Source organism: Dendrobates tinctorius, unplaced genomic scaffold (genome assembly GCF_039654945.1).
Source record: "Dendrobates tinctorius isolate UK_male_01 unplaced genomic scaffold, ASM3965494v1 ptg000006l, whole genome shotgun sequence".
NCBI classification, from domain to species: domain Eukaryota; kingdom Metazoa; phylum Chordata; class Amphibia; order Anura; family Dendrobatidae; genus Dendrobates; species Dendrobates tinctorius.
In genome coordinates, this window is record NW_027361674.1 from 11,912,974 (window position 1) to 11,931,810 (window position 18,837).

Genomic DNA, 18,837 nt, shown 5'->3' on the forward strand with positions numbered 1-18,837 from the left:
ACTGCTCATAAAAGACACGCAGAAATTCGTGGCATGCCCCTAAATATGAGAAATTTGCCGAAATGAATCTATTTATCTGCCAAGCTGCATTAAAGATAATTCTGGTGGTGAACCTGCTGGTAACCAAGTTTTACAACATTGAATTCCAAATGAATGAACACATTACACAGCGTTTTTGGGGGGGTTAGATAAGTCCATAAATAGATATTAAATTCTAGCAATTACTTGACTAAGTAACCACTTGTCCTGGAATTATTAGATCTATTTGGACCAAAAACATTTGCCTCTAAATGCCAAGCAGAAAAACCAATAGGCCGGCAGAACACCAAGAATACGCTACAATTCTTCAAAGCATTGCATTACTTATTATAACAGTATTGAAGTTCACGCATGGCCATCTTAAAAAGGGGTTCTCTGCCCCATCCCCTATGAAATGATGAAAGCGGAGCACTGCTGTAATGAGCACTACTTCCTTTTGAGCAATGTGTCAACACCAGCCCTAAAAGTCAAGACAATGCTTGACAAAAATTATTTAACTTGTGCAATTCTCCAAAATTGGACCTGATGCTGGGGTATTTGGGGACAGCACTGGAGACCATGCTTGGTCCATCACCATCAAATAATTAATGTCTCTTGCAATAATAATTTCAGCAGCACTTTACATGTTAGAGTGGACTTGTACAGACAATAGACATTAAGCAAAACAATAATCACATAGACCAAAACAGATACCAAGAGGAATGGGGGCCCTGCTCGCAAGCTTACAATCTAGGAGGAAATAGTGGAGACACGAAAGGTGGATGGTAACAATTGCAATATCTCCATGAGGGAAATGAAGCCAAACAGGTTAATTCTACCAATGATTGGGTAGTCAAGGCACATTTCATATAGATATGGGATTGACAATTTCTTTAAAAAAAAAAAAAAAAATCAAAGGATGACAAAGCGGTATATGACAGACACTATGAAAACACAGTGGAATTGAAAAAGCTTCATGGTTCTCCATTTAACATGGTTCCCTGCATGGTATTGTGAGGGAGGGCAGGTGTTTAGTACTGTGCCATAGAGTGGCACTCTAGGGCCAAATGCAGAGACAACTCTGACTATAGAAGTACCATTGCCTGACAAATTCTCCTCTGGACTCTTCACCATATTGAGCGCACAAACAGATGCCCATTCTAATATTTCGAACATCTCCGATGTCCTTATGCAAAGTAACTGTCTAACCAATACTGTTAAAGAGTACCTAAGCATTTATTATTTATATGCTGTTCTCTTAATTGCAAGTAGATTCGTGGGGGTTTGGTTTCTAAGACCCCCAGCAATGGCTCTTCAACGCAGCCAGAGGTGCGTGGCTAAGTAGACAGAAGCGTACGGAGGCAATCAAAAACCTATTCTTTCTACTGCATCTGTTCCCCGCTCTATTTGCTCCTCGTCTCCTGTGCATCTCTCCAAGGCTTTTGAGTGGGTCTCAGAAGGAAGACCCCCACCGATCTATTTGCAATTAAGAGAACACACAACATACAATATATAACAGCACACGTTTCGTTACTCAAAGGCTGTGTGCCCACGTTGCGTTTGTTATGCATTTCCGCTGCAGCAGAAACGCTAATAAAACGCATCCCCATGCAATCCTATGGGATTCCGCAGTTGATGTCCCATGCTGCGGAATCAAGTTCATTATTTCTGCGGAATCGCGAGGATTCCGCCGCCATAGGATTGCATTGAAATGCTCACTTTACGCATGGGGCCTTGTCATGTGCGGATGGTACCCAGGGTCTGGAGGAGAGGAGACTCTCCTCCATGCCTTGGGTACCATATCCCTGTAAAAAATAGAATTAAAATAAAAAGTAGGGATATACTTACCCTCTGTCGGCTCCCGGAGCCTTCCCACCTCTCAGCCAGCTTCTTCCGTTCCCAGGGATGTATTGCGCGAATGACATAGCGGTCTCGCGTGATGCTACGTCATCAGAGATCATTGTCGCAAGGCATCCCTAGGAACGAAGTTGCCGGCAGCGTCAATGAGGGGCGGGACGACTCTGGGGGACAATGGAGGGTAAGTATATCCCTATTTTTATTATTTTTAACATTATATCTTTTACTCTTGATGCTGCATAGGGAGCATCAATAGTAAAAAGTTGGTCACACTTGTCAAGCACTATGCTTGACAAGTGTGACCAACCTGTCAATCACTTCTCCAAGCGATGCTTCAAATTGCTTGGAAAAGCGCTAGCATTCTGCAAGATAAAAATGCTTGCAAAACGCTTGTGTTTTGCGGGAAAATGCATGTGAATTCCGCATGTGTTTTACCCGCGGCGGGGAGTTGCGGAAATGCTGCGGACATTTCCGCAGCATTTCTGCAATGTGGGCACATAGCCTAAGGGTCTATTGACACTGCAGTGTGCAGCATATGTCAGAGTGATCTTCACTTATACCTCTGATGTATGCCACTGTATAGTCCGACACCAGAATATATTACACAATCTTCCTCGTCACACACGTTGTGGATTGGCCTACGGAGTTTTCTGCACAGAATCTGCAGCTCTTGGCAGAAAAACCATGCCAAAATGCCTGCGGATTTCATGTGGAATTGATGCGGATTTCTTGTGGATTACTTGCGGATTTATTGCGGATTGTCATGTGTTTTTTGATGTGCGGATTTGCCTTACTCAATGTATAGTCAATGGATGCAGAAACGTTGTGTTTCCGCACTAAGAATTGACAAGCTGCGGAAAATAAAATGCTTCGAATCCGTGCGGATTATTCCGCAGCATGTGCACACCAATTCTCAAATTCCCATTGACTATCATTGGTACTGTACTACACTGCAGATTTTATGCAATTCCACAAGTCTAAAACCGCGTAAAAAATCTGTAACGTGTGCACACAGCCTAACTCGCCGTAAACTTATTTCTATATCTGTGGGCAGCAGACTGCTGAAACGAAAAATATACTAATGTATATCGACTTGAAGAATGCCAAAAGCACAACTTTCTGGCTTTCGTTTGATGAATAAAGGACTGTGGATACATTGAACATATGTATTAGAAGCAGAACCCACAGTCGTCAGTGTGAATTTAGCCGTTATTGAAGGATTAACCTGCTTTTCACTAATAGATTCCTCTTAAACTCCATTACTTCCAGAAAGAGTAGGATAAATGGCGCACAATGAGTTATTTGGCAGCACAACTGTTGAATTACATGTTTATTTTCTATCTGATATAAATCTTATCAGAGAATTGATAGGCCGTGATATTTTCGAATTCTGCAAATGATTTTGTGATCTGAGCAAATAGCGGCACGTTTGATGAAACTGGGGGTAATGGAGCGTGACATAATTAGGCTAAGTAAACGATGGCTTTGGATTTTTCATTTTAAGTGATCTGATATGTTCTGCTCGAGCACCGCTCACACTGAACCTGTATCATGCAGCTACTATTACACGCCAGGATGTAGATGTATAAACATCAATGGAAAATAGAATGTGATGGATCCAAGTCTCCGCTCACACCACCCGCTATTCACACCAGTTTTATAGGTAGCTAGATGCTGCAACAGTGGGAGATTATATTAGGAAACTGATTTTTTTTTTTCTACACACGGCCCCTTTTTGTGTTTGGTTATTCATTTTCTCTCGTTTCATTTTTTACATCTTAGAAAGCCCCTTTAACCTGCTAAGAGCTACATGCCATAAATATACGGTGCATGGTCCTGGGCTTCACATTTAGCAGGATCAGGTCTGTCACAAAGAGCGCTGGGTGCCCCCAGGCATGGTAAAGCTTAAAGGGTTGCTCCACTAGTTTTATGTTGATGACCTATTTTTATATTGATGACCTCTGTATAAAAGTCGTGGAGAAACCTTTAAAGGCTTCCATAATCATTACAGTAAAGTAGCGCCAAACCTGCCGACATAGGTAGTATCGGGCCAACAGTCTAGTGGTTAGAAGGATCTCCTTTCTGATGGAGAAAAGGATCCAGCATGACTGATTTCAGACTGTCGATCCTTTTGAGAGTCTGGAAGTGTCTCTCTCAAGAGAACACCCAGATGAGCGCTCCTGTGTATGGAAGAGGCGCGAGAGATCGCTATAGGCCAAACAATCGGCCAAACCATCGTTAGGAAGGCAACTGTACAGTATATTACAGGGAGCTTATGACCAGTTCTGGGACATCAATGATTTGGCCAACAGTCTAATGTGTATGAGGCTGCCAATAGATGATTGCCAGGAGAGTTCTCTCAGATTTTGTACTGCCATGCTTTTGTTCTCCTGGAGATGTCACCACCAGAGATGTCGGATTTAGTTTGCTTACAAAGAACACAAGAGCACGAGGCAGAAGGAATGCTCCCGAGTACGGGAGAATCAGGCAAGATAGATGCCGACTGGAGCATCATCATCAACATAATTCGTCAGACACCCATCTAATGTATATGGGGGGCTTTAATTACTACGGCTACTCAACCCCACTTTTACCAACGCAAAAGATCTCATTGGATTGTAAGTGCATGTGCAGTCAGCTTTGTCCACATGAAACCTGACCAGGCCTGTATGTGCTTAGTCAATGTTATTATCTGGCTCCACAAACAAATGCCTGGCTGCACAATGGTGGAGAACAGTGTCACCATTCACAGCAAATACCCTTAAGTGACTGGAACGCCATGACTAACAGCATGCTTGAAGCTGGACAATCAATGAGTAGAAGTTTAACTTTTTTTCTGCTAATGTTTAACAAATGGACAAAACCTCCATTACCGTATACTAATGGAGTGAAACGCTCGTGAGCGGAGCTCCTAGGACAACAGCCAGGCAGCAATGATAGAGGCCACTATAGCATATTGCGGAGACGATTCATCCCTACCAGCTATATTTTCTTCTTTGCTTGTTTTATAGCGTAGCGCCACTGTTGGTAAAGCATGGCAATACATGTCACCCAAGGCTAATTGAAGTTGCTGTCACAACTTCCATCAAAGATACCGCTCTTAATTTTGCAGGACGTGTTGCATTTCGGGTAAGTATAATATAGAGGGTTTAAAACAAACTCCACAATTGTTTGGGTTTTGTTATTACGTCATTCAATGTGCACTATAAACGATGCATAAAATATAAAATGTATTCTGTGAGTCGGTGATATTACGGCTACAGCAAACGGATATTTTTTTTTATTTTGGGTAACTTAGTTTTACAGTAAAAACAAATAAATATAAACTCATTTGGGTTGCGGGAGATCAATTGGCATTTTTATTACCATTATTCAGTTGTAAATAATACTTTTTCATTGTGTTTTTTTGTGTTATTTACAAAAAATTCTAACAAAAACAGCAATTAAAAAAAATACAACTGCACAGGAAAAATGCAACATGTACACAGAGCCTAATGCCCCCTTTAAACTCCGAATTGGGTTCTACAGGAAATCCTGCCGCTGACGATAATAAAAGTGCAACAGATTGAAACATCAAGCCCATTAATAAGAGGATTTGCTGTAAACACCTGAGCAGGTCTGTATCCGCTCTTCACCATGGTGCAGACAAACCCTGGCATTAGTAAAGCAAGTAGCTAGGACTTTAAGAAATTGCAGCTGACCAACATAATCTCTCCTTTAATCTTGGGCGTCCTGGGTGTACTGGTGTTTTACAAGCAGCTTTCTGAGTGTGTTTAAGATTTTTGGAGTGATAACTTGTTTTATGGCCCAGGAAAACTGCAGAGAAAGACATGCCTGTGTATGTGGGTCACTTGTTAATTATACATGCGCATAGCCAATCATCAGGTCAGTATAATGCCGGACTCGTGTGCTTTCACGTTAGTAGAGGCTGCAGGTTTGCATCAGATTTACAAATTATCATAAAACAGGGAGAAAAATGCAACTCGTGTTTATGGGAATTTCAAGAGAATCTCGGTAATATATCGATATTTATCAATCAAAAGGCCGCTGCTTTGACGATTAGAAAACCACAGCGGCATAGCTGTCCACAGATCGCGTGCAGTATTGCAGCCCCGACTCATGAGGAGCTGCAGTACCAGACAGAACCTATGGAAGGAGTGGCGCCATTTCTGGGGAGAAAAAAAAAATGTATTTTTCTATAACTATAATTTTTATTCCTATTTTATACAGAGCCATTTTTTATATAAAAGTTACAGTTTTACCATATAATATACCGTAAAATTGGGGAAAACAAAATCCAACTGGGTGAAATTGTGAAACAACCTCAATCTGAAAATTACTGCGTTTTCATTTCAATAACATTCAGTGCAAGGTCAGTGCGATTACAGAAATACCAAACTTGTATAGTTTTGCTTGTACTTTCAACTGTTAAAAAAAAGGGAAAACTTTGTTAAAAATAAATAAATAAATTGGTTTGTGCCACTATTTCCTTCTTTAAAAGACACATTTGTGGGCTTTTTTGTGTTGGAAGCTGTATTTTTTATTGGTACCCTTTTGGGGTACGTACAGCATTTTGAAAGCTTTTTGTATTGAGAAAAGGTTTATTTTTTATAAATATATGTTTACATTTTTTTATTACGATTCCCTTTTTGTCCCCCTAGTGGATTTGAACCTGCTATATGACTGCTTGTACATATTACTGTATATACTAAAAACTATGTTCTCCTATGAAGGCCAACAGCATGCCAGGTGCGACGATGAATACAACCGGTCGCATATAGAACATAATCACTGGTGGTTTAATGTCAAAGCATTTCAGAGTCCATCTGACTCCTTCCTCAGGACACCTTCCTTTTGTTGTCCTGAGGAAGGAGTCAGATGGACTCCGAAAACAAGTTGGAATTACACCACTTTTTCCTGTGATTTGAGAGATTGTGTCTAAATCAGCAGCGCATATCAAAAAATCCATTCACTGCAAATAGGCGGTCATTATTCCCGGCAGCATGTCCTGTTTACACAATGCGCTGCTGAGAACGATGATTTATAAGAAAGCTTTGATTTCTAAGCACTTTTATTAGGGTGACCGGCAGTCTGTTTACACTGCACGATTATTGGGAAATGAGCGTTCCTAGGAACATTCGTTCATGATAAATGGCCAGTTAGAATCCACGAACGGTCTTCTAAAATTCTGCATTTAATCAGTCATATGTGAACCTACCCTCACTCTGTGCAAAATTCTAGTCTCCACTTCAAGGATTTCTGCATTAGCCAGGAATATAAAGAACATATTTTCCTGTCTTATCTATGGCTATTATACGTCATAAATATTTCAGCTGGCTGCTATCACACAGACACAGCTTCCACGGTTTCTTTTCTTTTTTCTTTTTCACAACTTGCTTACAGAATCAATGCGTTTGCTGGAAACGACCCATTTGTGTACTGAAATGGTGAGCGAGGCATGCTGGGAATTATAGCGCCACGGTCTCAGCATAGCCACAGGTTGTTCAAGAATAGAAATGTTTCCCGTGAGTGATTGCCTCATTTACAATAGAGCCGCACAGTAAAAAGATATAAAGTGAGTCATAAAGTTACCTATAGCGGGAGCATTAATGCAGAGCTCTCTGGCCAGCAGAAGAAAGGTTTTCCCCAGGATATACACGTTCACCTGTCAGAACAACACAAACATCATTACACCTTCAAGAATAGAAGGGAAAAAAGCCAAAAAGCCTATAATCAAAGGGAAGTCTGGCGTTTAATGCACATTTGGACCAGCGGCGGTGTACGGCTGCACATGTACAGGAATCAGATTGCAATCAGCGCTATGAAAATCAGTGTAGTAAAACCTTACATCTTTTACAGGGGATGTGTCATAAAACCAAATCACTTACTGTTTAAATTAGGTTTATATGTTAAATGTATTATTTTACTTTTTAAAATATATATTTTTTACTATCACTATTTAAAAACAAAAAAAAACAACACTTTCAATTTGACATCAGACACCTAGACCTAATATTAAACTCATATTTCCCTTTCTTCACATGGACATTAGTAGCCAAAGACTGACTCAGACCCTATTTGGTATACGGTATACAAATATTACCCAAGGATGTAAGAATCTGAGCACAAGCCAGTCTGCCGAGTGGAGGAGGTGAGCTGTGATATCGCTTATTGTGAATAGTGGATCCTGTGTTATCTACTGTATTTAGAGATGTTATCAGTCATAATACAGGAGTACGTGAACTATAATATCTCCTACTGTGACTGGTACATTCTGTGTTATCTACTATATATGGAGAGGTTATCAGTCAGTGTACAGGAGGGGAGCTGTGATATCACCTATTGTGAATGGTGGATCCTGTGTTATATACTGTAGAAAGAGGTTATCAATTATTGTACAGGACAAAGATGAGGTGAGCTGTGATATCTCCTACTGTGAGTGGTGAATCCTATGTTATTATCACGAGTGTATCAGGGGTAACTGACAATCATCCGATATCTACTATATATGGAGAGGTTATCAGTCAGTGTACAGGAGGGGAGCTGTGATATCACCTATTGTGAATGGTGGATCCTGTGTTATATACTGTAGAAAAAGGTTATCAATTATTGTACAGGACAAAGATGAGGTGAGCTGTGATATCTCCTACTGTGAGTGGTGAATCCTATGTTATTATCACGAGTGTATCAGGGGTGACTGACAATCATCCGATTAGCTCTTCTCACTGTTTAGTTGGAAGTACTAACAGTCGGTTAGTTCCTTAACAGAGGACTCTTGGAGGATTGCTGGCTTGACATCTCAGTTGTCTTCTCAAGTATTCCTCTCATTCGTCTACCCTCTGTCATTAGTTTTAGTGGGGACTGACTAGTGTTTACCCCATCCCTTCCCTAACCAGGGCCTATCGCTAGGGTCAGGAAGGGATTAGGTTCCTGCTCAGCGATAGGTGCAGACAGGATGATCTTAGATCTGCATTGGGGTCTCCACTCACCACTTCACTAGGGTTTGGGCTCCCTCTTCCCGCTGTTGTGCACTTAATTATCCTTCATCCAGCGCAACAGTTATCTACTGAATATAGAGGTGGTATTACTCATTGTACAGGAGAAGAACGAGGAAAGCTGTGATTTCACCTATTCTGAATGCTGGACCCTGTGTTATCAGTCATTATACAGGAGAAGGAGGAAGTGGGCTGTGACATCACCAATTGTGAATGGTGGGTTCTTTGTTATCTACTGTATGTAGAGGTGTTATCTGTCATTGTACAGGAGGGGGGAGGTGAGCTGTAACATCATCTACAGTGGTCATGTTTTATCTATGGCACATTGAGAAGTTGTCAGTCACTGTACAGGAAGTAGTATTAATGGTCAGAGTTAAAATTGCAATACTTCTGAAATTTCTTTAAATATACTTGAAAGCAATGGATTGGAAAGGGAGAATTTATAAAAATGTAAAAAAATAAATATAACAAAAAACCTAGTTTAAATGTTCCCTTCAAAGAGGGTCAATAAGCTAGTGACAGGTCTTATTTTTCCAGGAAATGTATGAATCCATTGATAGTTAGCTGTTACTATTTTGTTACTACACCCTCTGATGCTGCCCAATCCGTGCCGTTGGTACAAAACAGTGCACGGACTGTGGAATACTAACAACCAGTTTTCTAAAGTATTCATATATTTTCAGGAGGAAAAGCAAAGGGATGACAAAATGTAAACTCATGTGAACAGTTGTTCCGGAATTGTTACATCATGGAGACTGCAAGTATCTATTTAAAAAAAAAAAAAAAAAAACAAGAGTGGAGAAGAAAGTGGAGGGCTAAAAAGAGAGCAGCACTCAAAACTAAAACTGTAGGGCAGAAGTATTTACCTACAGACTTAAAAGGGTTGTCTGGTGAAAAAAAAAAAGTTATCACTTAGCAGCAGGTGATGACTTATCCACGGGTGGGCTCTTACCACTGGCACACTCACTGATCGGCAGGATGCGGATTATTTTTTTTTTTCTCTATCATTTTTATCCCTCATAAAGAAAAGCTGGAGTGACAAGATGGACACCTGACCAAGGCTCTATTCATTCTCTATGGAGACACTAGAAGGAGCACAGCACTCGGCAGCTCTATTGCATCTGAGATAAAAGTACAAGTTATCATCAGCTAGCTTTCACCAGACATCCCCTTTCAGGTTGTAAAGGTTTGCAATGAAGCTCTGCTAAAATCTTGTTTTTTTGTTTTTTTTTTTATTGACATTCTGCAAATGCATCAAGAAAACTTCCAGCACACAGAACACGTCCCTAAGCCCCCGTGCATCCAGTTTATGCCAAGAGTTGGTGCAGATTATAGCTAGCGTCAAAGGTTAACATAGGCCAATGTATGCATACATCAACGGGTACCATCAGAGATGCATAGTGTGGAACTGCAGCAAAAAATACCTACAATCGATATAGAAGAAAACACAGATGTGAAAGAGTCTTAAGCACCCCAGCGGCTATCTCACCCGACTCTCCCATATACAGGAGTACTTGCCCTGCTCTATGAGAGCTGCTGTTAGACACGATATGCCAGATCCTCATCTCCCCTATTATCTGGTGAGAGAGTTTGGTGCCCCCCCCCCCACACACACATTACAATTGGCAGATATTCATCTACTGTGCCTGGGGGGCCTCTGAAGCTCCCTACGCTGCCACCGTATGGCGCTGTACGACGAGGCATCGTTTTTGCAGCACATGCATCCATATGGATATGGCGGCACACTGTAACAGCAGTGATACATTCTCTGTGCTTACTTGGGAAAATTTGGAACAAAAATAGGAAAAAAATTGATTAAAAATTCACATGTCATGTTAATCTGTTAATTGCATTCCTTGCCGTGTTCTTCACTAGAAACCAATCCAATAACCAATGACTATTACAATATTACAATACTGGATTGTGATTTTATAAACCATATTGCACAGTAAATTATCTTTCTGGAGGTTTCTACGTATAAATTCCAAACATAAATTATTTACTACTAACATCCTTCGTTTAGGACGGGGCTCCCTGCTGACATATTCCAAAAAATGGATGGCAATACTACATTATGTGATAAACCACCTGCCACTGTAAGAGAGGGAGGGATGTCAATATCAGGCAGATCAAAATATGATATTATGTAATCCCATAAATTTGCGGTCCTTTGATATATGCAGATTTTTGCCCCTATAAAATTGATCTGCTTACTTTTGGAGGCTGGACGTGAATGATCACTCGATTTCCATGCATATTTTCGGCAGCATATCCCCTGTTCGTAGGAGTAGATGTGCCGTGGGCAACCATTATCTTTCAGGCTGTCGCGTGACAGATGTGTTTAGCTGCCGAAAGAATGCTTGCAAACTCAACGGCAGATTGCTGCCATGTTTACATGGGCCAATGATCAGGCCTGAGTAAAAGGTCTTTACGTTCAATGCATATTTATATGGAGCTCTTGTCCTAAACAGATATTGCAGGAGGCCTCACATATAGATTACAATATAATCATTATTAAAGGGGTTATCTCATAGAGACAACTTCCTTTTAGAGTGCAGCTGAACGGGTGATCTGATGATCGCTGAGGATCCGGCCTTACATATTTTCCTACAGCGGCCACTATAGAGAAAATTAGGTAATACATGGAGGGAGTGACATGTACTCCCCCAAATAATGGGAAAGTGGAATATTCATTTCACAATTACAAAACAGGAAAAAACTACAATAAAAATCAAATAAAAAAAAACTACGGCTGTGCCTCAACCTCATTTGTACAGTACTTCACAGACATTGATGGCACAGGAATTTGTGACAACTGGTTTTGCACTTTTTCTTTTCTTCTTCCATATTAGATAACACCTGGAGGACAAGTCTATGAATAATGTATTTTATGCTTTATTTATTAATTACCATTTATTGTCTTAGTTTTCATAGCACTAACTATAAGGTAAGAAACCTAGATTCGAAGTCAGGATCCCAGTACAGCAAGGCATCAGCACTGACCACCGAGCCGACCCCACTATATACATAAATATCATCTACATGAAAATCCCAATTACTATGTAAATACAGTACATTTCTATCACTTATTTCACATTCAAAGTTATAAACTTTCTCATACTGCAGAGCTGCATTCACTATTCTGCTTGTTAGCAATCTTCCACACACTTGATGACAGTTTAACCAAGGTCCTACTGACAATACAATGCTTCTCAGAATGGAAATTAACAGTGAAAATACTGCAGACATTAAGCCAAGAAATGCTGAGAGATTTCAACACTTAAATTTGCAGAATTGCAATTTCAGTTCTAGACTATAATACACACTATAATTCAGAAGAATTTTATGCATTGTGTTTTTGTTTTATGGATACACTAGCTGAAGAGCCCGGCGTTGCCTGGGCATAGTAACCAACTGTGGTTAGTTATAACAAATTATAATGATTATATTGCACATAAAAACTGTGCATCTAATCCTATCCTGTGTGATACTGACTGCTGAGCCGTGTATCTAATCCTATCCTGTGTGATACTGACTGCTGAGTTGTGTATCTAGTCCTATCCTGTGTGATACTGACTGCTGAGCTATGTATCTAATCCTATCCTGTGTGATACTGACTGCTGAGCCATGTATCTAATCCTATTCTGTGTGATACTGTCTGCTGAGCCGTGTATCTAATCCTATATTGTGTGATACTGACTGCTGAGCTGTGTATCTAATCCTATCCTGTGTGATATTGACTGCTGAGCTGTGTATCTAATCCTATCCTGTGTGATACTGACTGCTGAGCCATGTATCTAATCCTATCCTGTGTGATACTAACTGCTGAGCTGTGTATCTAATCCTATCCTGTGTGATACTGACTGCTGAGCCGTGTATCTAATCCTATCCTGTGTGATACTGTCTGCTGAGCCGTGTATCTATTCCTATCCTGTGTGATACTGACTGCTGAGCGTGTATCTAATCCTATCCTGTGTGATACTGTCTGCTGAGCTGTGTATCTAATCCTATCCTGTGTGATACTGCCTGCTGAGCCATGTGTCTAATCCTCTCCTGTGTGATACTGACTGCTGAGCTGTGTATCTAATCCTATCCTGTGTGATACTGACTGCAGAGCCGTGTATCTAATCCTCTCCTGTGTGATACTGCCTGCTGAGCCATGTGTCTAATCCTCTCCTGTGTGATACTGACTGCTGAGCTGTGTATCTAATCCTATCCTGTGTGATACTGTCTGCTGAGCCGTGTATCTATTCCTCTCCTGTGTGATACTGACTGCTGAGCCGTGTATCTAATCCTATCCTCTGTGATACTGGGCCCCCCCTGCAGTCTGTGTCAGAGGGTGGTCTGTGTTGGCACGGTAATAAATTGTGTTATTTCCAGCTTTACAGAAGGACGATAACACCATAGAAATGATAAGAATAATAGGCCTCAGTTACCACAACTGTCTACAAAGAAAACTGTTGCTGATAGCAACCAATCACAGCTCATTTTTCATCTTTTTAAACAGCTCTGGGACAGCGTGGCGAGTTTTGAGTGGCGACTTTTGTGTTTGGACATTTATGTGGCGAGGTTGGTGTATGTGTGGTGAAATGTGTGCTGAGGGTGGTCTATGTGGTGAAGCACGTGGTAGTGTGTGGCGCTTTTTGTGTGTGTGTTCATATCCCCGTGTGTGGTGACTATCCCATGTCAGGGCCCCACCTTAGCAACTTGTACGGTATATACTGTTTGGCGCCATCGCTCTCATTCTTTAAGTCCCCCTTGTTCACATCTGGCAGCTGTCAATTTGCCTCCAACACCTTTCCTTTCACTTTTTCACCATTATGTAGATAGGGGCAAAATTGTTTGGTGAATTGGAACGCACGGGGTTAAAATTTCGCCTCACAAATGTGACGTCCGCCTGCGGGTCTGGGCTGCAGCCAGGCAACACCCCGAGAAACACTGATACCCTTTACCCCTATACAGGGATCTGGATTTATAGCAGAGCCCAGGAGGTACTGTCTGAATAGGAGCAGTGACCAGAGCAGGACGGTCGCCAGAAAGGTGTTCCAATACAGGACACAAACGTGGAGATATGCGAGTCTAAACCAGTCGGGCAGCAATGGTACAAAAACGGTAGACAGAAGCAGAGTCAGATTCAGGCCGAGAGTCATAAACCAGGAGAGTAGCAGAGGTACAGAATCGTTAGGCAGAAGCAGGGTCAGATTCAGGCCGAGAGTCATAAACCAGGAGAGTAGCAGAGGTACAGAATCGTTAGGCAGAAGGAGAGTCAGAAGTCCAGGCCAAAGTCAGTCAGTCAGAAAGCAATTCACACAGTAACACACAGGGGAACCAAGAATATATCCGGCGGCTTGCAAGACCAGTCCCAAGGTATTTCAGGGATCAGGTCACCCCTCATAGGTTCCTGGACTGATGATGTCATCAGTACCGCCCCCAGGACCAGGCCAGATGGAGATGCAGTAACCTCTTGATGACTGACAGAGGGGTGGAGCCTGCGTCCACCAGATGCCTGCGCAGGTGCCCTTACTCTGTCAGCACCATAACTCCCGGGCGAGCCATGGCGCCTCCTAGTGACCGCGACAGGAGCAGCAGACCCAGAATTTAACGGCGACGTGACAGACCGGCGTCTCCTAGAGGCTAAAGCCGGGACAGTAGGCTCTGAGCCTGACGTGACAGAACCACGGCCCTGTCCAGTGGCCGAGGCAGGAACAGCCGTCCCTGAGTCTGACGATAAAGTGGCGGTCCGGCGCCTCCTAGAGGCCGCGACCGGAACAGCAGGCCCTAAGTCTGGCGGAAACGTGACAACAACATAGCCTATGACGCTCTCGGGGTCCAGACGTGTGACTGTGCCAAATTTTGTGGCTATAGCTGCGACGGTGCGGATGCCAATCCCGGACATACATACATACATACACACATACACACACATCCACATTGAGCTTTATATATTAGGATTTTGCCTTCACAGACTATTTACTTCACAGATTCCTGGACAGACTACAACAATGAAGGGACAGGACAGATGTCTTGGACTCAGAATATAAGATAGATAGATAGATAGATAGATAGATATATAGATAGATAGATAGTGTTACAAATTAGTGGACTACCCTTTTAGATTGTTGCTTTACTGCTTAGGCCTCTTTCACACTTCAGTTTTTTGCATCAGTTATAATCCGCCAAAAAGGCAGACAAGCGGATCCGTTCTCAACTGATGTGAACGGATGGCACTGGATCCGTTTTTAGATGGATCCTGAAAATGAGGAAATTTAAAGGAACTGCTGTCAGAGAGAGAGAGAGAGAGAGAGAGAGAGAGAGAGAGAGAATTTTTTTTTGTCCGGCATCCAGACAGAATTTGGGGTTAATTCAGTGTCTGGAGGATCCGCTGGCAAAAAAAACGTTGCAAGCTCTGTTTGGAAATCTTTGAGGATGTTGACAGACACTAAGATTGTGGCGGATCCTCAAAAAAACGGATGCAACTGACGGCAATCAGTCAGGATCCATCACTAATGAAAGTCAATGGGGAAAAAACGGATCCGCAAAGAAAAATTGCGGATCCGTTTTTTTTTTTCAAAATTGGCGGATCTTGACTGATTGTCAAAAACGGAAGTGTGAAAGAGGCCTAACCTGACAAATTCCCCCTAATTGTCCACTGCCTCCATCCTCATCTCACTCATGATGACACCTGTTGCTCTGGACCTGAACTTGCAGCCATGGTGAAGGAGGGAGCAGACCCTTATAGAGACCACCCAAAATAATCTCTAAAACTTTGGCAGATCAGGCAAGTATGATTTTGGGTACAGGAATGGAACCCTCTTTTTAAAAGGAGCACATTCAGCTTTCCCCCTGAGGGTCACCTATGAGGTCTCCATCTATCATACTATAAATACATGTCCCAGGAGTTGTTTCTGCTTATACATAATAATTGATATTACAAACCTCTTTCTTTGCACAATTACGATAATTCTTAAACATAACGCCCTTTACAAAGTTAACAGCATGTATAATGCAGCAGAGATTAGAGGGGAGATGTACGGCCCTGGGGTAGAAGAGAGACCCTTGTCAAAAAATGCCTGGCTGAGTTTTACAGAATGTTAATTATTTTGGAGGTAAAAATTCAGTAAAGGTTTGCCATTCCTGCAGTTCCTTTTCACTTGTCAGAGAATAAAGCCACGCCGCAATAAATAGCGCTCAGAGGGATGCCATTTACCAGGACAGCTGGGGAGACCGAAATAAAATGTACCAGCTGCTCTGTAATATGCAGGCGATGGGCTAGCTAGGCAGGGCCAGAGGGGCATGCAACAGCAATTATTTTTACTCGCAGATGAAAATGGCACAAGATGATCAGATGAGGCTTTGCCAGTTCTCATAACCTTTTTTGGAGGCAGCATGAACTTATTCGGCAAGTGGAAAACATTCTCTTCGTTATCTGTAAACATCAAGACTTAAAAAGAATCATACAAATATAATTATATATCATTTGTACCCTGGGTATTCCTATCAACAGGCAAGGAGATATTTGGTAGTTTGCCCCATTTGAACAGAGCGGCAACTGTACAGGTCAGCTTCCACTTTACTCAAAGTCTATGGGACTAATGTGGATACTCCGTAGTCAGATCCCCCGGATCTAGCAGATATCACATAGCTGAAGAGGCGTTCCACCAGTTTCCGAACAGGCACTTTTACCCAGGCTACAGTGGAGCAGCAGCGCACCTGTCAGACTGCCGCTCAATTCATTCTCCACGAATTCTCCGAGTGCCGTGCTCCGCTTTTCCGTTAGCTCCATATAATAAGAATTCCCCTCCATTCTAACTGGGATAAAGTGCTCCCTCCTGGCGATTGTTGGGGGTCTCAGTGGTCGGATCCCCATGTATCTAGAAGTTGTACCGTACGCTATGGATAGGTGATAACGTCTTTTCACCAGACCTCTGTAAATATACATTCCCCGTGTACCAAGAGGGTACTATTATCGGTTGTCACTCAGCTTTCTTTCTTTGTACACCGAACGTAGAAGTTCCCCCATCTCACAGCCTTGTAGTGCTTCATTCTGCCACACAGAAAATAAAGACCTACTGTATGCTTTCCAGGTCCATGACCCTTGAGCCAATTCCCTAGGGATAGACCGCTCTCTCTTCTTGTATCATGAGTGATGCATATGTGCGATGAACAACTGATCTTAAAAAGGAAAATTAAACCTGGAAATTAATGTTTACATTAAAGAAATCTAGTTGTCCTTCCTGTTTTCTTCCTCTGCGGTATTTTCTGTATGGTCATGAAACAGTCAGTCATGTGAAAATCCTACAAAGGACACAGAGACTGATCTCCTGCTCATCCGTTCTGAAGGCACCCCACCTTATCTACAGGGGCAGCTCTATTGCATGGTACTGCAAATAGGGGAGAGGCTCCTGCTGCAGCCAGTTTTTTACAGCCACGTTGACAGTATAATTTTTTTTTTCATAGTTTTGCCTTAGATAGTATGTCTTAAAACAACTCAACCATATGACTTTTTAGTTTGCAAGGGCTTAGAGAGATATCATCATAGAATCATAGATATGCCTTCATCTAAAGGGGCGGGGCACATTTTTCTCTGGCCCAAGGTTGTTTTATCATTTAAAATAAAATGAAAAATCTATATTTACCTCCCAGACCATTGCTCCTCTAATCCGCTGAACTCTGATTCCCCAACTGGTCTCGTGACAATGTCACATGACCACTGCAGACAATCAGCGGCACACACTTCCGTATGAGCAAAAGAACAAGTTTTTTTTCCCACTACTCATAGCCAAAAAGAAAAATGAAACGTGACAACCCAAATGGGATGCAGTTTCCTATTGAAAACTCCACCTGCCTTCGATTATTAGCCCATGCAAACATGGCGGTGATTGTTCTTCATAAGAGATGTGGTCCCTTGAGAAACGTCAGCCAAAGATCGTCAGGATATGTGCACACTGCATGGAGATGCAACTATCATAGCCAAAAGTTATGCTCAACATTTCAAAGTATCACCTATGACTTGCTGGTTAGTGAGTCCAATCGCTGGGACCCAATTGTCCTATGAAGTGAGTAGAGTGGCGTCCATACATGCAGGTCACAGCTCTATTCATGCTGTCCTGTATTTCAGACAGGACATTTCAGAGCCCCGTTTTCAAGATTGGTGATGGACCCATAGGCAGGTTCACAGTGATCAGGAGGTTTTAGTCTATCTTGTGAATAGGTAACCTGCTATGTTGAGAGCAAACATTTAACGATTGCTCGCCCCCATACTTTTGTGTCAACCTGTGTAGAAGGGCTTTCAGCACCAATTGACTTGCTGTCCTGCGGACCAACACTCGATTGTACGACTGCAGTTTCGATGGCAATGAGACCTATTGGATTGTGCCAAGTTGGAGGACATTAAAAAGACACGTCTCGTCTAAAAGTTGCAAAAAGAAAAAAAAAATAACATCTTCAAAGAGCTAAGAACTTCAAAAGAAAAAAAACAAGAAACTCCCAGTACAAGTCAGCGCAGCTGGATTCCTCTCATCATCATCCTATACTGGCTACAATCCCGAAGAACTCTTGCCATAGGCCTTGGCATCTGCAAAGTGTTCACCTCGGTGCATGAAAGCACAGGGAGTCAAAACACTACAGGTGCAGTGTCCTTGAGATCTCCAAGTGTGCACACAATAAAAAGCATTATTCACCACAACACCCAGCTGGCAGTGATAAAGCTAGTTAACACAAAGCAGAGACTGCTGTAAGATTATACCATACCTGAAGAAGGTCGCTGAGATCAAGTAACATATCTGGGAGTAAAGTCAAGGAAATACATTGGAGACACAAAGGGTTCTTGTAGTCTGCTGAACCAAGAAGGGAAAAGGGGGGAACAAATGTGACCAATTTCATTATTTTCCACTACAAATTTCCCAAAAGACAGTAAAAAATACACAGAAAGCCCAGACTGTAGGGATTTATGGTCTTTATTAAGAAG

The 18,837-nt window shown here is 42.0% G+C and overlaps 1 protein-coding gene across 3 annotated transcripts in view; it reads right to left on the reverse strand.

Moving 5' to 3' along the window:
* The window catches only part of BRF1 (BRF1 general transcription factor IIIB subunit), a 338,242-nt gene that overhangs the window by 207,316 nt on the left and 112,089 nt on the right, over nucleotides 1-18,837 (reverse strand). For all 3 annotated transcript variants that reach the window (XM_073570652.1, XM_073570644.1, XM_073570660.1), the window contains 2 exons: nucleotides 18,621-18,652; nucleotides 7,468-7,540 (listed from right to left, as the gene is read on the reverse strand). In XM_073570652.1, the coding sequence (XP_073426753.1) occupies nucleotides 7,468-7,540; nucleotides 18,621-18,652 (105 nt within the window). The remainder of the gene's footprint in view (nucleotides 1-7,467; nucleotides 7,541-18,620; nucleotides 18,653-18,837) is intronic.